Genomic DNA, 21,097 nt, shown 5'->3' with positions numbered 1-21,097 from the left:
TCTTTTGCTTTCGCAAGGGGCGCGGCCGTGCCTCCCGAAAACAAAAAAAACATTTTTTTTCCTTTTGCTTCAGTGAGAGGCATGTTCGTGCCTCTCGGAAACGGAAAAAGCAAAAAAAAAATTTCTTTCATGAGAGGCATGATTTTGCTTCCGTGAGAGGCAAGGATTTTTTTTTCTGTGTGAGGCACGGCCGTGCCTCTTGAACACGAAAAAAATGCATTTTCTTTTTCTTTTCCATTCCGCGAGAGGCACGGCCGTGCCTCTCAGAAACGGAAAAAAAATGTTTTTTTCCTTTTCGCGAGAGGCACGATTTTGCTTCCGCGAGAGACACAATTTGCTTCGGCGAGAGGCACGATCGTGCCACTCGGAAACAGCTTTCGAAAAGGAAAAAACATGCTCCTGGTGTGGTTCTTTTGTGAAAAAAAAGTTTGTTAAAAATCTATGGGTCTAATTTTGAAGATCTCAACACAAGGAATTCAACATTGAAAATGAAATTTGAATGCACGATTTAAAAGATAAAACGTTTTGAATAAATAGATTAAAAAAAACTCTTACGTTACGACAAAGTGGCGCACATAAGATGGGAGTGATTACAAAGAGTGCTTCTTAATTAGTATTTCAGGTAGTAATTGGGCCTGTGTCAACCGCAAAAGAGTTACGGTTCTTCCGAGTTCGAGATCTCACTTTGGAGTTATCGACAAAATTATAGCTATCAAAAAAAAAACCGGGCCCATGGCGTCAGAGACATGCGGGGTCCCCATGTGAAAAAATCGCACTATTCCAACTCCAATACTCCATCACGCTGTACCTCCGTGCAGATATCCTGGTCCAGGGCGCACGTCCATCTCCCATGCCCGCACCCCCACCTGAACTGGACTCCCTCAAATAACGAGCACCCCGACCAACTCCATAGCCGGGGCTTCTCCAATCAACGCAGCCGGCCAGCGCGCAGCTCCCGCCCACCCTTCCCCCGTCCCCGTCTCTTCCGCCTAGGAGCAGCCGCCATTGCCGGAGCCTTCGGAGGAGAGGAAGCAATGGGCGCGACACGCGCGGACGCCGACGAGAAGGAGGAAGGCGTGATGACGACGGACTTCTTCTGGTCGTACACGGACGAGCCGCACGCGTCGCGCCGCCGGGAGATCCTGGCCAAGTACCCGCAGATCAAGGTGCTCTTCGGCCCGGACCCTCTCGCCTTCATCAAGGTGCCGTGATCTATTTCCCAGTCTCCTTTTAGATTGAGATCTTCCGTAGATCGACTTCTCTGCTGGTTTAAGCGTGGATTTGTTTTGCTTGCATTGTGGTGGTGGTGGTGGTCGTCTCGTTTTTATTCCTTCAGCTTTTTTCCCTGCCATATGCCCAAGCAGTTAGATTCCTAGCCTTAAGTTTCATTGCAGCAGCTTACTTTAACAACTTCCAGAAAAAAGCCAGTAAAAAATTACTCTACTGCTGTATTTTCTTGTCTGATTAACTGGCCACTCATCCCAAACGGGTGGCTACCCTTTTATCTTAGGAAATAAATGAGATGATGCATAGTGTAGCACATTCATGCGGTGTAGCTTCACTGGATGTACCGTGTATCTTCTGTATTCTAGTGTACTTGTGCGCGTTCACTGAAGTGGAATGTCGTCCCGCGCAATCTTCCTAGTCCCTTCTTTAGTACTCCTACTATACAGCGGACTAACATTTTGTTTGGATGCAATCTAATGCAATGTTCGTTGGCCTGAGCAAAAGCCTGGTTGTTACATGTCCACATCTAGATCATGGGCTCCACATCCAGGTCTCTAGTGATGTCGCTCTTGATGACTGCAAGTCCAGGAAGTAGGAGTTTGTGTGGACCGAATTAAATTTCTGGTAGACTGAAACCGGGCAACTTTCTGTACAGGCAAACGAATTAAGATGTCCACAGACTTGGGTATTATGGTGGAAAAGAGATAAATCATCAATAAGAAGAACACTTAGAGATAGGGGGGCCATCATGTTTAATGTTGCAATAGTCTGTAGTATTTGCTACCACTATTCTGGCAAGAAATTATTAAATTATCTGGCACTTTGTTGGCCTCAGAGTTCTGCAGAATGGTCCTGAATCTGTTATGTCATGCTTTTCTTGCCTGAAATGGTTATTGTGTTTCTGTACGACTGCACTACTGCACCTCTGCATCTTCCCTTTGTAATTGTCAGAACCAACTAGGTGCTCTTCCTCTGTCGTTGCTAATGTGAGACTTCAGCTTCATGTGCAAAGTTGGTGCTTTTCTGTTCGCGTGACCAACAGTTACTATGTTGGTCTTTGAACTTCTCACTTGCAATGCACCTTGGCAAGTCATGCTGGCAACTTGAGTTAGCCGTATAATCTCATGCTAAAACTTATATCTCACGACCCATGTAGGAAAATAGGGGACCTTGTTTTGTTGGACGTTGATGTTCGTAATATTATGATTAGTGAGTTAGTCCCTAAATTAATTGGAGAATCTGTATGTGGAAACTTCTCCGATCATCTTTGTGTGTGAAAATAACACCATAAAAAACAGCATAAATTCTAATTTATTACTGATATATTTTCATATCCGTCTGAACTTTGATTGCAGATAGCCGCAGTTGTTTCACTCCAGCTATGGACCGCCACGCTCCTGCGCGACGCAGGCTGGTCCAAGATACTGCCGGTCGCTTACTTCTTCGGTTCCTTTCTGAATCACAACCTCTTCCTCGCGATCCATGAGCTCAGCCACAACCTCGCCTTCGCCACCCCATCCCTGAACCGCTGGCTAGGCATCTTCGCAAACCTCCCCATCGGCGTCCCAATGTCGGTGACATTCCAGAAATACCACCTGGAGCACCACCGGTTCCAAGGCGTGGACGGGATCGACATGGACATCCCCAGCCAGACGGAGGCGCACGTCGTAAAGAACACCGTCAGCAAATCCATCTGGGTCGTGCTCCAGCTCTTCTTCTACGCGCTCAGGCCGCTCTTCCTGAAGCCGAAGCCTCCGGGCCTGTGGGAGTTCACCAACCTGATGATCCAGGTGGCGCTCGACGCGGCCATGGTGTACCTCTACGGCTGGAAGTCGCTGGCCTACCTCATCCTGTCGACGTTCCTTGGCGGTGGCATGCACCCGATGGCCGGCCACTTCATCTCGGAGCACTACGTGTTCAGCCCGGAGCAGGAGACCTACTCGTACTACGGGCCGCTGAACCTGATGACGTGGCACGTGGGGTACCACAACGAGCACCACGACTTCCCCAGGATCCCCGGCGCCAAGCTGCACAAGGTGAAGGAGATCGCGCCGGAGTACTATGACAGTCTGAAATCATACAGGTCCTGGAGCCAGGTGATATACATGTACGTCATGGACCAGACGGTCGGCCCTTTCAGCCGGATGAAGAGGAAGGCGCCCAAGAAAGATTTGTAGAAGAAGCCTCTGCCTGTAGATTAAGTTTTGCCACAGATAGCTGTTTTAGATGATGTTTTACTCCTGAGCGCTGGGCCACTGTCTCGCTGAACTGCTGAACTGTTAACTCGGAAGGCATTTTGCTTGTGTGTTCAGGGAACCGGCACTTGTACCAACTTGTTGCTTCATATGAACTCTGCTGTGTATTTTCCGCTGGAGCAAAATTTTCAGATTTTGTAGTATGTTTTTCGAGAGTACACATATTTTGTAGAGTAGAAACATATTTTGGAACCATGTGGTAAGCCCAGGTGTTTGGTCTTTTTGTTTTGCTCGGTCCGGTGTTCTTTTTCTCGAATACGCACAAGCATGCTTATCATATATTGATCTCGGTCCGGTGTTCTCGGTTCTCCATTATTTGGTCTTCAATCTTCACGGGATGGTCTTTGGTCTCGACCGTACAGACCAAATTTCATGCTACAACTCAGATTCATGTCCATTGCAATACATGTGTATTCAAAGGGACTTCAGCAGGTAAGTGTAACATGTAGGTTAAAAAAAAAGAATTCACATGACGTGTACGTAGCAGGTGTATTCAACAAGAATTGTGCCATAAACATCTAGGGAAGACAGGGGATTGTGCCAATTATGCTGAGCATCCAAATAATTTGCTAATTCGGTCTATCGAGGTTATTTTGTCATCCAGAAAAGAAGACGATCCGGCGAATTTAATTCATTCTTCTAGTTTTGACGAGTGATTTTATTTTGGTCTTTTATATATATTTCAGTTTATATGGGTTAGGTCTTTGGTTTTATGCCCAGGCTTTTGTGTAAGCAAGGCAATTTTAAACGATGCTTGGGTGTATTGACACTAACAAAGGCATGACAATGCAACATCTCCAAGAATTCTTTAACCTTAGGTCTTTCACCTCATATCACTCTCCATGTGGACCAAGATGATACCATCACATGGAAGTTGACGAGCTCCTCTCGCTACCCCACGGCCTCCTCATGCAAGACACAATTTGTCAACGTCCCGGCACCAATATGGAAGGTTTGGGCCCACCTAAGTGCAAGATCATTGGATGGCTTATCATCCAAAATCGGGTCCAAACGACTGATCGTCGTCTTATGAGGCGTGGGTGGCCAAATTGCGGCCTATGTACGCTTTGGAAGAGGGAGGTGGAGATGGCAACTCACTTGCTTCTCCATTGTTGGTTATCGTTGAGAGTTTGGCGATTGGTAAAAATATTGGCTTGGCCTTTATTTTTTTGACCCCAACTCATGGCTTGGCTTCGATGATGTTCGATCTTCGTGTGAATCACTTGGTGCACAATAGGCTGGGAAGGCGCAAAGAAATGGCTTCGCTCACAATGTTAAAGAGAATTTGGAATGAGCAAACCCTAATGCCAGTAGAGTAGACTTTTGCTTTGATCGGAAGAAGAAGAAGCGCTACTATTTGTCAACAAAATCCGATCCACTCACGCCCACAAAGTACAAGGTCGCCGGGTTTATGTTGCGAATGCCCTTGGCCACACAGCAAAAACGTGGGCGCTGAACGCGCAAGCGTAGCACTCCGCACTCGTCATTTTTTTTTCCTTTTATAGTAAAGTTCAGATTACGGGGGGCGCCGTCGGCGCCCAACATTCCCCTCGCCGTCGACGCTGCTCGCTCGTCGGATGGCATGGTCACCCGCGCCGTTGCAGGATGGTCTCTCACAGCTGCGAGTGTGGTGGCACGACCGTGCCAATGTGCTGGTGCATATGCTCGATGGATAATGCCAAGTGGAGAGCTTACCGAAAGAAACGCGCGTTCCACGCTGGTAACCAAGAGAAGAGGGTATACATGAGCGACGGCGATCCAAGTCAAAGGCCACCTCGAGAGCAGGGTATGCATGATTCTTCGCCGACGTGTCATCGAGCAAAATATCTAGCCAAAGTTTCCCATCCCAGGACCCGCCTCCTTTGTTTAGAAACCAAGGGAGGAGGAAGAAGAAGACCAGACGAACGGGGAGAGGGCCGGAGCAATCGAAACTACTACACGTACGACCATGGCTTGTCCGATTTGGTACGATGCAACATCCCAGCCGTCGCTGGACTTCGAGTCCAACTAACGTACGGTTTGATCTGCTCCGTCGGACAGAATTCGTACGTGAACTGTCGTACGTATAATCCGGAGTAATTGCACACCACAGCCGTCGTTGCCAGCTGGGCCCCCTGAACTGCGCCGATGCGTTGGCCACATGTCACGCCTGTCGCCTTGGCTCCGCGCTTGGCGCCCGGTTCGTTGCGCCGTTGCTGGATTCCGGAGCACATGGACCAGCCCTCCTTCAAAAAAGCGACGACAGACTTGAGAACCGGAACAGCAGCGCGCCAGCACCCGTTGACAGCTGGACCCAGTGAGCTGTGCCCGTGCACCAGGCCCACAGATCTTCTCCCCGCCCCAACTGCTAGTATACCACGCTCCTGTTTGTGAATTGTTTTTTTTAGGTTTTAAGTTTATGACTTGTGATTCAAGCTGGTTCCCTGGCAATCCATCCAACCATCCTTCAACCGCCGCCGCAGCCCGCAGGTACACCACACCTCATGCTTTACAGCTCAGCCTCCGCCATCCGGCTCAGGTCCACACGCAAACGCGCACCGGCTAATATATATCCCCATTCCCCAGTGCTAGCCCACCACCATCCGCACGACATTTTCGCCACCCAACCCGGCAAATCGCCAATCGCCGTCGTCTTCTTCTTTGTCTCCTCCAGCGAGCCACAGCCCACAGGAATCCTCTCCGACCAAGAAGAGAAGAGAAGAGAGAAGGGATGGGAGGGTTCCAGCGGCAGGTGAAGGAGCGGACCATGGAGGTGAAGGTGGCGGTGCTCAAGGGCGTCAGGGTCGTCGGCGACTTCGGCAAGAAGACGTGGAACAAGGTCAAGGCCATCAAGCGCTGATCGATCCATCCATCGCATCTCACCCGATGTGTGCTTCGTTCCTTCGCTCCAGTCCACTAGTTGCTTCATGTAGTACTGCCTGATAGGATAGCCGTCTGGCCTTGTGCTCTCTTTTTTTTCGGTTGTGGTTTGGTTGTGATTTGGTTTGTTGGATCTGTTTTGAGGCAGCTTTTGATGCATGTGAAAAATTGTCTGTCAGTGTGATCTATATTTAGCCCTGTTTTATATCTCCTTGATTATTATTATTATTATTTCGCCTTCTTGTTTTAATTCCTTCCCTCAAAGTCATGGTGATTTTCTGATAGATTATATTTGTGTTGTTGAGACGCTTTGGTCATTTTCCGCCTAACGTCACATAGGTCATCAAAATGGCTATCAGTCGGTTTCAAGAAGAGAAAAAATGGCTATCTGCCACCTATTTCATCTCGCGCCTTTCACTGTTACACCATTTCTGAAACAAGACTAAAAACTTTGATGATAGAAACTCATTGTTGCTTCTCTAATCAAGCATATGAAAGGTGGTTGCTTCTCGAATTCACTTCCTGTTTAATCTATTCACGCATAAGAAAGGTGGTTGCTTTTTGCATCGCAATATTCTTCATACCTAGCACAACGTTAAAACAAGCCAAACTATGCTGCCGCAGCACTAAAAGCCAACAGTCGCGCGCATACCCTCGTACATGAATATAGTTTAGTTTAAAAGCTGATAACCTAAGGGTTAAAGCGCATCATTGAAAGCCCCAACTCATGAGTCACTGGGCACGAGTTGCCACACCAGGCGACAAACAATGAGATGCCTATGAATTCAGAAAAAAAAAAAGACAATGAGATGCCTATGGAACTGTAATAGAAAACCTTCGAAAAATCTTACAGCTCAATGTGCCAAACTGATGCATACAGCACAACTTGTTGAAACTAACGAGCAAAATTTTCAAAATTATACAGTACAGGTACAGTAGCAGCATTTTCCAAGCCAGCCCAATATACTTTTTGTGCAAATAAACTGCGGTACATCACAGTATGTTGCACATGAAGATGTATGAGAAATAACTTCTGAGAAAATGGCATGTCTGTCCACAAGACGCCTATTGAGGGGGAGCATCAGGATCCAACCTTTTCTGGATTGCAGCTGCGGCCTGGTAAAGAAAAAAAGCTTGGCATAAGTAGTGCGCATTTTCCATCCAACTGAAATTTTAGTAAGGGTCGGAATGAGGGCATTACCTCGAAATTGCCCAACTTGTACTGTAACATCATTTCCTCACGTAGAAGGGACTGCTGCTTCATCGCTTGAGCCTGATATGAGGAGCAAAACAAGAATAATAATAGGTTAATTGATTGATTGAACAAAAAGTGACTTTCATGCAAACCCATACTAATGTTTGGTGTCTGCATAATAATCTATTGCTGATCGTATCATCAGAAGATAGTGCACAGCCTAGCAGGATGTAAGCACAATTGCAGTCATATGTTCAATAGCACACCTAACAAAAAACCTGGATTAGGTAAACCTTACAAAGCAACACTCGGGGATTCCCAGCTATTGTACAAGGGAAGATTCCAAAAAACAGGACGATGCACCTATATAACATAATGACCGAGCACATGGCAGTGGTTGAGGACTTGAGGTCATAACCTCATAGGTTCAAGCCCACAATAGTACATATGTTCCCAACAGAACAGAAATATGAACATAAATTGGTGCCACTTGGCATCAAGCAACCGAGTGAGTTAGTGCCCAAGACAGAACTTACAACTGCGTTTCATTCATGGATGACTTAACACGTCTAGGATACATGAAAGAAATTGTATGCTAACGATGCAACAAAATTGGGCAGCCTGCACGGTCAAACTTATGCAGTCAATGAGACACTTTTTAGTGTAGATATTGGACAGAACAAGAGACACTGCCAATGAGCATTCTAAAAATAACTCCCAAGTTCAGAGGATAAACTGAAGGATGGGAATAGGAGCAGAAAAGAAAAACTGTGATATTCTAACCATTCCAGTTTGCATGGAGCGTTTTAGAGCTGTCACTTCTTCCTCCTTTCGGCGTTCACGTTCTTGCAACAGTTCTAACCTGCATGATTTTTTTACAGAAAACTGTAAGCCAATGATAAAAAAGGTGATAAACTCTGAAACCAATTAATACAGAAAAATTTCGTAATTGTATTTCTGTGGAACATTGCATGGCATAACAGGCTCACAATTTGGAGTTACTGTGACATAGTAATTGGCTACAAAAACAATTCGATTGCCCGAAATGAGTGGAACATAGGCCGGTTAATAGTTTATTACCACAGGTCTACAGGTAAAGTAAACTTCAGTAATTTACACTGAAGCATTTATGGTGTCCCATGCTCTGTTATTGCAGGTATACAGACCCAAAATATGTGCATGTCCACATACCGTCGTACTTCCTCATCATTAAATACTGTACGGACTGCTACCGAACCCGCATTCTTTAAACCATTCCTTTTTTCTTTCTCCATCATCCGTTGATGGTAAGCATCTAAGTCATAATATCTAACAAGAGAACAAAGGAGGAGAAACATAAATTCCATTAGCAAATATGAATATATATAATAACAGTCTATGAAAAGAAACGTGCATTACTTTTTTGATGGGAATGTAGCTGTGTTGTGGTCTTCCATGAATCTGATATGCACATAAAGATGTATGTTAAACTCTTAAGTAATTCCAGGGTGATATTTTATAAGTTCCAGAAACTCAAGTAATTTCATGGCAGCACAGTAACATACTCCTTGAACATTTGTTTTTCTTCCCAATTAGCCAGTGCCTCCAAATTAACCTGTGGGCGCATTACCAAAATTTATAAAATTAGCAGTGACATCATAAGCAAGAAAAACACTAAACAGGACTGAGAGTAAAAAGCCTGAGAGCATGACACTAAGCTAATGAGCAGTACCAATCAAGTAACACAACATTTGTCTGCTCTATATGACCTGATAAGTGAAAACAGAACTAGAATAAGAGAAATTGGGCATAACCAAAATAAGATCCAATAGAGCAGCACAATTTGAAAGAAACTCTAAATTGGGCATACCAAAAGAAAGAGGGAGAACAAATATTGTGTTTTGTTAACTTAAGCTCCAAACACTCACCGACCAATGAGCAACTAACTTCACGGCGATGAAACTTTTTGCTGAAGACAATAAATAAGGTCTACTGAAAGAACACTAGTCCTGGTTCCTAGATAAATATTTCCTTTGGGGCTAATTAATTGGCCCAGCACCATGTAAAACAGTGGCATACGCCTTGTTTACACTGACCCTTTTTTTGCATGCACATAAGTTATCCATGTTTCTATGAAAGACAGCATCAAAAGAGCTATAGAAATACATATACCTGCTTGACTTCTAATAGCCATGCGGTGAACTCTGGACGCTTGTTCCTACAGAACATATTGCATGGTTCAACTCATGAGAATATAGTACAGTAGTTGAAACATTAAAAAAGTATTAATTTGGTTGTCTACATTCTAAACTCACGGTCTCAGTCACGGGGATTCATCACTTAAATTTGATGTCATCAAATCAATGATTACAGAATGATTCTACTTCTGACTCGCATTGGCCATGCAATGGTGTTTGCATATGACAATTCAAAGATTTCATATTTATCACAACCTAAACAACTGACAAGATAAATACTTAAAACAGAATTAAATCGATTACCAATAGGGTTGCGAGTGGCAGCGGACAGCCCATGGGCCATTCTCCCCCCACCCCCCACCCCCTACCCCAACCCACATGGAACAGCTAAGTGGACATTTGCGACAGCCGCTTATGTTAAGTGGCTAGGTGCAACCATCCATGAAGCCACTGCTGCTCACACATATCAATATCCAACTTTGAGGCATTAGGATAAGTTTAAGGCACAGATGATTATCATAACAGATTCCCACCATATCATAAGATCTGTGTTCTTGAAAATCAGCACTTCTCCAAATCCAGAAGACAGATGGAATTCCAGGATTATTCTTTTGGGCAAAGACTTAGGTCACTCACCCATCGCCACTATCCGCGAGTAACACACTGGCTCGTCATCAGGCATGGATGGTTGTGCGGCCTCATCGCTAGGTTTATGGCACTCACATAGAGGTGGTAGGGCTCTCCAATAAGAGGATGTTTCCGTCTTCCGTGCTCATCTTTTGCTCGATTCTTTTTCCAATTTGTGGCTGATGCATGCTACCTGGTCGCAAATCCAGGAAGCTTGGAGAAGGAGAAGCCAGCTACGGCTTAGAGAGGATGTGGAGAAACAAACAAGTGATTTATCTGTCATTTTGCTCTGTTATTGTGATTCTATATAGCTGCAAGAATCAGTTACTATTATGAACTTTTTGGTTAGTGAGAACGACACAAAATTTTGTTTTATTTACAACATAATGGTTGTGAATATTTTTCAGTATTAATACAGTCTGCACTCCAGGTGTGATGAATTGTTGATTCATGCAATATATCAGCGTGTATGAGTGGCAGTAGCAAACTGTGCAGTTGTGCTCATCTATGATGAATAGGTGATAGATAACACTTTGGCCAGTGATAGATCAACATACTAGCTAGCCCTGGAGAAGATCAGTCCACAACCATCAGCAGTTTCAGGGATTTCCATTGGTTTGTGCAAAATTGTTTCTAGTTTGCAGGCTCAACGAATCCACTCATCAAAGGCGACAAAGAAGGTGCGTGCTGCAGGCTGCGACATAATGCAAAAATCTTTGCTGGGCAGTGCGGCCAAGCATAGCACCACCGCAACACAACGCACCTTCATCCTTAACTAACATAGCCTCATGCAAATCTACCAGACAGATATGAATTTCATAATATTCTACATCTTGGCTTGTGAAAACCTAAAACTAAGAAATGATGATCTAGAAGCAAAAAAGAAGAGCTAAGAAGCAAGATCCTCACCACATATCAACCTCACGGATGATGCCATACTTGCCCCACGAGTTGGTCACTGCAGCCTTCTTCCCCAAATCCTTCTTCTCATCCTTCCTCTTCTTCTTCTTCTTATCCTTTTCCCTCTCCTTCTCCTTCCTCTTCCTCTTCTCCTTCTCCTTCCTCCTCCTCCTCCTCTCCTCCTCTTCCTTCTCCTTCCTCCTCCGCCGCCGCCTCCTTCGCCTCTCCTCCTCCTCCTCCGACTCGCTTTCCGACTCCGCGCTGGAACTCGAGTAGGACGACTCAGACTCTGACTCCGACTCCGACCCCGAGCTCTCGCTGCGGCTCCTCCTCCTCCTCCGCCGCCGCTCCTTCTCCTTCCTCCGCCGCTTACGCCGCTCCCCCGAGTCCTCGTCGGAGCTCTCGCTCCCCTCCTCCTCGTCACGCCTCTTTGACTTGCCATGGTGGCCCCGGTGTCGCCTCCCCTTCGAACGCCCCTCCTCCTCCTCCGCGGCTTCTAGGGATTTGCTGCGGCTGCGGCTGCGCGCCGCCGCTATCTCCCCCTCCTCCTTGCCGGCACCATCCGGGGCCGAGCCGTTCTCGTCCTTGGCCATGCCTACCCGCCCTAGGGTTTCGCCGTTTCCGCGTCGCGGAGCGAACGATCGAGAGCGGGAGCGAGGTGGCGAACGCGAGACGGATCGGCGGCTCGCGGAGTGGCGAGTGTGAGAACGAGATAGCCTGGTTGGTTTCCACAGGCCCAGTCGCCAGTGAACCGGTGTCACGCTGACAGGTGGGCCATACTCCTCCTGTACACGTATTCCTTCCTCCTCCTCCTCGCGCCCCTGTCTGTCTCCCTCTCCTTCGACCAAACCTCCCACCTCGCACCTCGCCGCCCGATCCGACGCGCCGGCGACCCGCCGCCGCTCTCGAGCGTCGCCGATCCGCGGCGCAGATCCCTCACGAGGTTTGCTCACCTTATCAGCTCGCTGGTGCAGGACTGCCACGGCTCGCCGGCTCTTGAATTTCAGCGCACGCGGATCTGGTGGGAGGAGCCCCGTGGGCGCCGCTGCCTTGGCGATGTCGAGGGTCCGGGACAGGACGGAGGACTTCAAGGAGTCCGTTCGCGTCGCCGCGCTCTCCCATGGCTACACGGAGGTGAGCTCGTATGCCAAACATGACACCTCGCACGCCTGCGCCATCTCTCCTCTGCACTGGAACCTAGTGTATCAGTTACTGCCTCAAGAACAGTCTCATCATTTACGATCCATTGTGTTGATTTTATTCTCATTTTCGCAGTCGCAATTGGCCGCGCTCATGTCGTCTTTCATCATCCGGAAGCCGTCGCCCAAATCGCCGTTCACAAATGCAGCAATCAAGACGGTAGAACTCTGCTCTTGCGCTATTCTGTTTTGAGCGCAACAGGAACCGAAGGCAATAGCCCAAGCTTATGGTCCTGATAGATTGTGGGAGCTTGCCAGTCTAATTGCTGGGTTCTGTCGGTGTAGCTTGAGAGCATCAGGGAGCTCGAGAAGTTTATAGTGAAGCACAGGAGGGACTATGTGGACATGCATCGCACCACGGAGCAAGAGAGGGACAACATTGAGCATGAAGTAAGTTTCAAGCTTACTCTGCATTGTCTGTTGATTTACCTTTTCTCCTTGTTTGGGGATTGATGTATTTATTCTAAACTGAGCTAGTTGCTAGATGATTCTTTGTGACAATAGCTTGCAACATGCCACATATGTATTACTAGTTGAGTTCCAGTTTGTCATCTTGTCTTCTTTTGCAATGTTATAGTTTTTTCTCAGCTCTTCCTTGATTACTTTAGAAATCGAGGATTAAATTTGTTACAGAGCATAGCAGCGCATAATTATTTATTATCTTTGTTGTAAAACTGTAAATATATGCAGTTTGTTAGGTTGTATATGCATCTTTGTATACTGTATCGACTATTGAGTTGACAATATAGTCATACAGGTAAGGACTGTGTGTTCTTGTAAATTTAGGTAATCGCTAAGTTCTTTTCTCCATTTCTTACTTAGCTGATTATTGAACATATTTTAGGTTGGTATTTTTGTAAAAGCATGCAAGGAACAGATAGATATCCTAAAGAACAGGATCCTTGAAGATGAGAGGAATAGAAGAGCGAACACATGGCTTGGCACAAGAGATGAGACTTCCCGGTTAGACTTGATAGCTCACCAGCATGGTGTGGTATGACTATTATGCTCCCCACTGTTCAGCTACTGCCAGATATTTACAGTGAAATACAGCATTGCTCTGATATTACTGCTTTTTAGTGTGTGCAACCACGTAGGTACTAGGCAGAATATAGTAGCGAAGTCTCACTGTCATGGTTATGTCCATTCGATCGTTCCTCTTAAAATGACATTTCACTGCCTGTTGGATTAGTTTAGTATTTCAGAGATTATGATATCACAAAAGGTAGAAGACATATAGAAGCATGATGTTGACAATTTTACTAGAATTAACAATTTTTCCTGTACGCAAAAACATATAGAAGCATGATGTTGCTCCCCTTTATCTCTGTTTCGGTAAAGTATAGTCGCTAATTTTCTCTGTATTTTCAGAAATTCCAGGCAGTCATTATACATGCGTTACTGAGCTGATATTTGTACATATTTCGGTGGATTATACTGAACGAGTCCTGTATATTATGCCTGTTTAGTACTGTAGAAGGATATGCATACCTTCAGTTGATATCATTTGGTGGGATAAAACAAATGCATCAGAACTTGATAGATTGTCCAGTCAATGCAGCTGAATTTGATTGTTAACGAACTCTGCTTCCTAGTTCAGATATGCATCAGGAAAGCTTCATGTAGGAAAATACATCACTCTGTTCTTTTTAAATAGCATTTTCTCTATATCAAATTTGTATTACAATTAAGTAATATTTTCTGGACTATCCTCTTTGTTCTGTATAGATTTTCTTATACTCACTTCCAATAAGATGTGTTTTGTTCAATAATTTTACCAGGTTTTGATTTTGAGCGAGCGTCTCCACTCAGTAACTGCACAATTTGATCGCCTTAGGTCCCTGCGCTTTCAAGAAGCTATTAATAGGGTGATGCCAAGAAAGAAGATTAAGAAGAAGCCAGAAATAAAACCTACTGAACCATCCAAGTCAAACCTTGTATTGAAATCTGATGTCTCGAAGGTTGAAGATCGGGAGGTATCAACTGCGCCCTTAAGAGTTCAAGAACAACTCTTGGACGATGAAACACGAGCTCTCCAGGTAATATTTGGATGGGATATAATATATACTCCCTCCGTCCCAAAGTAAGTGTCTCAACTTTAGTACAAAGTTGTACTAAAGTTGAAACACTTATTTTGGGACGGAGTGAGTACTAGGCAAAATTTGCCATGGGACACCATTATCTTGTGTCAATTGCTCAGATGCATTGCAAAAGCATCACCATTAGAAAAAACTGAGTCAAGCTATTTCAAAGTTGTACTAAATTTGTCTGCTAGAATACACTGCCATTGTTAAAATAATATATCTTGAGCTAGGAAGAGAGGAAAATGGCATTTCCGTTTCTTGCTTGACCGAACCAAGCTATTTCAGTTGATTAAAATAGTGTGTATTTGTGATATGTGTAGTGATATCAGCTGGTGAATTTTCTTAGAAGGAATGACATGTGTGTTGAAATTTGTTAAATTGCTCATGTAGGTTGGACCGTAGGAGATACGCGTAGTGGTATATGTGCGCTTGATTACTTGTGATATATGTGGTTATATCAGCTGGTGAATTTTTCTTAACAAAAATGAATACAAAATGGTGAAATGTGTAGGTTAAAACATGGCTAAATGGAGTGCAAATAAAATAAACGGATACACAAAGGAAATGAGAAATAGTGTCCTGAACCGAACGGCAAATTAGACCTTTCAGGTGTTTTCTCTCTCCTGATGATACTGCGTTTTGTGCTTTTGGCAAATTGCACGCTTTTGGTAACGGTACTGGGGAATTTGTATTTTTGTACTGCCTGGGCAATTGACACAAAATAATGTTGTCTCAGATACAATTTGTTATAAGTCAGCTTGTTTACTTTCCTGTAACTCTTGGCTCAGATGGAGTTGACCAATCTTCTTGATACTGTCCAAGAAACGGAGACAAAGATGATAGAGATGTCAGCACTTAATCATCTTATGTCAACACATGTTCTACAGCAAGCTCAGCAGATTCAATATTTATACGACCAGGTATGATATCTGTGCAACAGTTTAAGCCAACATCTGGTTGTTATTCAAGAGAAGAGACTAGGACATCTCTAGTGAAAGTATCAGTTCTCAAACTCTTGAAAAAATTCAATTGTAGGTGGCATAGGATATATCCATTCAAATTTCAATAGCAAACTAGGGTTATTCATGCGGAATCAAAATTTCAAAACGCAGCATATTCTTGGAGGATAATAAGAGACAACAGATAATAGCATATAAAAATTCAAATCCTACAATGAGATGGTAGTAATAGCATTTGAGCGCACAACATTTGCTTATGTCCTCCAAAGTCTCTAAAACGTCTTATATTTGTTTTCAGAGCGTACATGATTATGTATATGTTGTTTCTTATCAACTGAACCTTCAACAGGATCCATCCAATAAGAATTTTTCCTTTTTTATTTTGTCTGATCTAGGAAATCGTCAATATCTTTACTTGATAACCTGCCAAGTTCAACAGGACAAAAAAAGTCATTGCCTTAAGAAAAAGGACACAAAGTTATCTGATTCGTCTGTATAAATTACGAATGACTCGTGATAAGTTTTCAGTCGATCTTTGCTTCTCCTCTTACGGCACATCCTATGCATTTTCTCAGGCAGTGGAAGCAACGAACAACGTGGAGCGTGGGAACAAGGAGCTATCCCAGGCGATCCAGCGGAACAACAGCAGTAGAACCTTTCTCCTGCTTTTCTTCTTTGTTCTTACTTTCTCTGTTCTGTTTCTTGACTGGTACAAAAACTGAATTAGCAGCTCATGTAACCGTACTATTGCGCAAATGGATTGAGCTATTGATGTGTCATCTCTTGTGGGATGATTATCACTTGTCATGCATATTGGTCAGTGTTACTCTGTTAAGATTCTAAGATTTTGCCGCCGTTGGCAAACATAACCAGTATAGTTCCTCTTTTGAACACATATAATCAGTATAGTTCAGTACACCGCCGAGCACATGGAAGGTGGTATCTACTACGATGCACATGACTTCTCCTTGCACCGTGCAGAAAGATGCAGTTGGGCAAACACTTGTCGATAAAAGTAGGGCACGGCTACTAATTGAAATGTCTCAACATAAAAAGAAAATTCTTTTCTGATGCGCAATATTCTTCGTGTCATTCAATTTGCAAATCTACAATGTGCATTTTGAGATGTTTTGAAAATGTACGTAAATGTCAACACATTCATTGCACAAACAACGAATGGGGAGATTCGTAAACGTAAATCCAGTAGCAGCAAACCACCAACCAATGCAAAAACAATGCAGATTCTGGAAATAAAACCCAGACTGAGGAAATTTTGCATTACTTGGTAGTGACAGATGCAGGCAAACCAAAACAGGCCATCTGCATGGTTCAGGTAATGGAGTTCCTGGTACTGAGGCAAGACAAGAATGAAATTTGCATTTCACCTCCAAGTCTTTCATATTACAACTCTATATATCAGCATGATTTAGACGCATGCTTATCGATAGAGACCGTTAAGAGCATTAACCATTCCTTACGCTCTCTTCATCACTATATAAGTGACACCCATTCATTAGTATCTTGCCTTCTTTTTCCTCGAGAGGCAGTATATCACGCCTTCCAATATATACACAAGCCGTATACCGCCTCTTCAGTTCAGAACAAGAGTTTCTCACCCTGCTTCAGAACAAGAGCAGACACAAGACCACAAACACGAAAAGGAAGAACCAGATCTGGTGCAGGGACCTCTCCACCTCCATCTGCTGCCTCCTCAGCCGGGGACCCAAGGTGTGGTCCGCGACAGCGTAGGGGCTTGTGTAGTACATGCTCGGCGGCACCTGGCCGCGGAACGCCCACGGAAGCACTGCCTCTGCCATCCCTCCAAGCACCCCTCCGGCCGTCGAGTGGATCAGGCCACGCCCCATTGGCGAAGGAGGGTAGACAAAGTCGAATTCAGTGGCACCAGGATGGTGGTGGTGCGCATGCCGCAGTGGCCGGAGCGGAGGGCTGGGCTCCACGTTGTGATGGTGCCGGTCATCATCGATGCTGCTTTGTGCGTGCTGGTGCGCAACATTCTCCCGATGCACCGTTGGCCGTCGAGGAATGGCCATGCCATCCAGTGATTTCTTCGAGCTACCACCACGGCCATAGAGCGGCACGAGGCTGTCAGCAGATAGTGCGGCCTTGCACACAGGGCACTGCTGCCTTGCTGAAGTGCTGTTGGCACCAGAAGCTGATACCACCGATGGGCGCAGCCACTCATAGATGCAGGGCCAGCAGTAGAGATGGCCACAGAGAGTAACAACTGGGTCTGCAGCGAAGTCGAGGCAGATGTTGCAGTCAAAGGAGCCGCTTCCAGCGGTCGCGGCTGCAGGCATCTCCCCACTGATGTTCTTCATTGGCTTGTTATCGGACACTGGAGGTTGGTTTGTCATGGCAGCCATGCAAACCTGGTCCATTCCCCCACCTTCCATAACAATCAGGATGCTATCTGTCGCAAACAATTCTGGTCGAAGAACTCACGGTACTGCAATCAAATAGAAATAGAACGAGAGGTCAGTAGACAGTAGGAACACATGTAATAGAAAGGAGAAGTCAGAAAAGTGGGACTAATCATGAAGCTGTCAAGGCGTTTAAAATGTTGATAACGTGTGAACACACCTATAACCATGTGTTTAAGGACTAGATAAACACCAAGAAAGAAGAGTTGGAAGGCACACAGCAAGCAGCCATGTAGTGCTTAGTATATATCCTAAAATTCGAGGGAGAGGGGGTGTACAGACACGGCTGCCTGCTAAACAACAAAGGGGGTTCAGATAACAGGCAGCATCAAGGCCCACGCCACATCATCCTGTCCTGAGGAGTCTATCCACTCACATTAACAAGTGTGAAAAGTGGAGCGGATGTTAGGTAAAGCCCATGGATTCCATGTCGATGTGCCAGAGAGTAACTATAAGCACTCCAATTACCCTTTTCGCAAGCAATGGACTGAGGACTCCCCACTGAAGAACCCACCATCTTTCTCAGCAGGCTGAGTCAATAGCTGTGGATGCTCTGATTTCTTTAGTAATAATTAGTACAAGGGCTACAGATGCTGCATTCTGTCTTTATCCTCTTTGTTATTCCTAACCCTAAGCCACTTTAGGTTGTACTGACATGCCATCCTAGCATATCTTCCTGGGAAACCTGAATCACCAGGGAAAATGAAACCACTAGCTTATGCCCATCGTGTCACGCCGCAGTATTCGACTGCCCCCATGCTCAAGGCAAGAGCCATGAATGGCGGCTTAGAGTTACCTCCGGAAGAAAGGCATGGAACACAGTTTGCATTCTATAATATGCATCCGTGGTTTTGCATAGTTTGACTAAGCCAACGTTTGCAGGTGCTGGCCAGAAGATTAAAGCTGATCCCAGCTACTGTAATTGAATATTCGGCGCTATTAGCCATGGAAGACCAAACAAGCCGATTTGACTAAACCAAGGAGGAGCGGGTGGAGAGGCGGAGATGCCCCGTCCCAATCTTCGGCATAAGCTTCCGTAGCACGTTGATCTTTCTATGTGGTTGTGGGGTTCCTCTCACGATTGAATCATTGAAAAACAACAACAGGTGGGGATCGTGATGTGCACCGCAACAACGACGGATTAGCTAAATGGCTTGGCATATTCGAGGGGGCCAAGTAGACCAAAAGGATCATCATTTAACATATCTAGTGACCACAAAAAAGAATATTAGCCAAGAGATAATGGCGCCCTACTGTGTTAGGATCGGGAAACAGGGGATTAATTGCCCAGCAGCGTCAGTGGAAATATCCCAACCACCATGGCCCCATGTGTGCAAGTACTACTAATTTTATATACTTACTTATATTAATATACACAAGTGGACTTCGGTAATGCCTTCCTAATTTAAACACGCATCCTTAATTACATATAAGTCACGCACATATCAAACCCAGAGCACAACTTTTTCCTATACCACAGCAAGAACGGATACTAGCCAACAGAGTAACTGAAACCGATGTGATCCTTCAGAGACAAGCTTCCAAGCACACAGATCTGCTGCGTTTAATTGTGCTGTCTACCACTACAATTATTATGCGCGCTGTGAATTGATGCTGCATATAATGCAATATTGTACAACCAAACACGGTTTGGCAATTCAATGGGCATTGAGCATTCTACTGAACATGCCCACAGGATTTCTTTTCCTCCACTCCAAGTAAGATATTACTAGGCTCTACCGCTGTATCCAATCTCAATGCAAGAGAGAGGAGTTTGCCCCCAAAATATCTAGCTTCGGTAGGCAAAAGCAACGGAGCATGGAGGAGCAGGCATAAAATGTCCCCGGAGTCAATACGAGGAAAACGAGTTTCGCATCCCTGAATTCGTAAACACGGCGATACGGTCGGAAGGATTGCGCCCCCTGATTTCACAGAGGAAATGAACAAGATAAATCCTTTCCCTAGAGAAACAGGGCATCACCACGGCTAATTTGACCCATGAGAAGAGGGGGGGGGGGGGGGGGGGGGGGAACATCGCGAGAGCTTCTTCCTGGAGAAGCACCGCCGGGCAGCTGGTGCCAAGGCGGCGGCGGCGAAGCTAGACACACGCGAGCCACGGAGCCAACCCAGCTCAATTGCAGCATCCGAGAATCCACCACGAGAAACAATCCCGCGGCGCACAACGGTGCTAGAATCAGGCAGAGGACGCAATCTACACCGCCCAAAAAAATCACAACAACAACAGCAGGACGGAGAAACAAGGAGCTTGATTTGAACCGACCTCGGAAGGGAATCCAATCCGCACGCGCGCGCGCCGCCGCCTCCGAGGATCGAGCGAGGGGGGCGAGGACCGATCGGCGAGATTGCGTCGCTGCGGTGCGGGCTGCGGGGGGTGGGGGGCGGGCGGAGGAAGAAGATGAGGGAGGTTAAGAAGGAGGTGGGAGGTGGGATGAGATTGGGTGTCGACGTCACGTCACTTGCGGAGGGGGCTAGAGAAAATTATATAGAGCCGGAGACCGACGGGGGCAGAGGGGAAGTTGGCCGTCCGATCATGAGCGGACGGCCGTGATCAGCCCGCGGGGGCGCGGGACGGCGCGCGCCGTCCGTCGCCTCCATCGGACGGCGCGGAGGGTCTCCGACGTTGCTTTCGGTGCGAAGCTTCCGGTTGAATTTGTTTTGCCGGGATAAGAGCCGAGGACGGCGGCATCGGTGCGAGCGAGCGAGCAACGGAAAAAGGATATGGCTTCGAGATTCCGCTGGCTGTTTGATCGGCTACAGTAGCTAAGACATGGTAGAGTTTCAAAAAAATGAAAGAAAAAGGCTAGGCAAGACATGGTGTCCCTGTAAAAGAAACCTAGATACCTGGTTCTTCTGGACGGAAGAGAGCTAGGCATGAAATTTTGGAACAATTATTTATGGTGCCCGGTAATTTGGTTTATTTAGTTGAATTAAGGCGAAAAGAGGGTAAAAGGGATTTAGTTTATTCAGTTGAATCAAGGAGAAATGACGGTCGAAGGGATTTAGTTCATTTATTTGAATTAAGGAGAGTCTGAAAGTACCTTCAAGGCTCCAATTTTGCATCCCTAGAACTAGAACCACCATGTAGGTTGTTTCTGCGAAATATTAGCCCGCACCTAAGATTATCCACACTGAGAGTAATATAGACGTTAACAT

General features: G+C 45.7%; 4 protein-coding genes across 4 annotated transcripts; 2 read left to right on the top strand and 2 right to left on the bottom strand.

Annotated features, from left to right (window-relative positions):
* The first annotated feature begins 811 nt into the window (after positions 1 to 811).
* DES-1-LIKE (fatty acid desaturase family protein) lies at positions 812 to 3,625 on the top strand. The gene is made up of 2 exons (XM_048702422.2): positions 812 to 1,202; positions 2,583 to 3,625. Exons 1-2 carry the CDS (start codon positions 1,035 to 1,037, stop codon positions 3,402 to 3,404), a joined length of 990 nt encoding a protein of 329 aa, XP_048558379.1. The 5' UTR covers positions 812 to 1,034; the 3' UTR covers positions 3,405 to 3,625.
* Positions 3,626 to 7,151: 3,526 nt separating this feature from the next.
* LOC125537452 (nucleic acid-binding protein) lies at positions 7,152 to 11,969 on the bottom strand. Its single transcript, XM_087544508.1, has 8 exons — positions 11,250 to 11,969; positions 9,688 to 9,733; positions 9,081 to 9,130; positions 8,935 to 8,976; positions 8,728 to 8,844; positions 8,320 to 8,398; positions 7,543 to 7,614; positions 7,152 to 7,457 (listed from the first exon to the last, which is right to left on the bottom strand). Exons 1-8 carry the CDS (start codon positions 11,831 to 11,833, stop codon positions 7,407 to 7,409), a joined length of 1,041 nt encoding a protein of 346 aa, XP_087400634.1. The 5' UTR covers positions 11,834 to 11,969; the 3' UTR covers positions 7,152 to 7,406.
* Positions 11,970 to 12,036: 67 nt separating this feature from the next.
* SYP81 (syntaxin of plants 81) lies at positions 12,037 to 16,293 on the top strand. The gene is made up of 7 exons (XM_048702423.2): positions 12,037 to 12,374; positions 12,516 to 12,599; positions 12,725 to 12,829; positions 13,284 to 13,433; positions 14,221 to 14,478; positions 15,312 to 15,443; positions 16,058 to 16,293. The coding sequence occupies exons 1-7, from the start codon at positions 12,297 to 12,299 to the stop codon at positions 16,202 to 16,204; spliced, it is 954 nt and encodes a 317-aa protein (XP_048558380.1). The 5' UTR covers positions 12,037 to 12,296; the 3' UTR covers positions 16,205 to 16,293.
* Positions 16,294 to 16,834: 541 nt separating this feature from the next.
* LOC125539062 (E3 ubiquitin-protein ligase RMA1H1-like) lies at positions 16,835 to 20,382 on the bottom strand. Its single transcript, XM_048702424.2, has 2 exons — positions 20,205 to 20,382; positions 16,835 to 17,949 (listed from the first exon to the last, which is right to left on the bottom strand). Exon 2 carries the CDS (start codon positions 17,894 to 17,896, stop codon positions 17,105 to 17,107), a length of 792 nt encoding a protein of 263 aa, XP_048558381.1. The 5' UTR covers positions 17,897 to 17,949; positions 20,205 to 20,382; the 3' UTR covers positions 16,835 to 17,104.
* Positions 20,383 to 21,097: the final 715 nt, after the last annotated feature.

This window comes from Triticum urartu, chromosome 2A, assembly GCF_056163025.1.
Source record: "Triticum urartu cultivar PI428250 chromosome 2A, HENAU_Tu73, whole genome shotgun sequence".
In the NCBI taxonomy this organism is placed as follows: Eukaryota; Viridiplantae; Streptophyta; class Magnoliopsida; order Poales; family Poaceae; genus Triticum; species Triticum urartu.
Note: the sequence above shows the minus strand (reverse complement) of the source record. Positions and strands in the feature narration are given on the sequence as shown.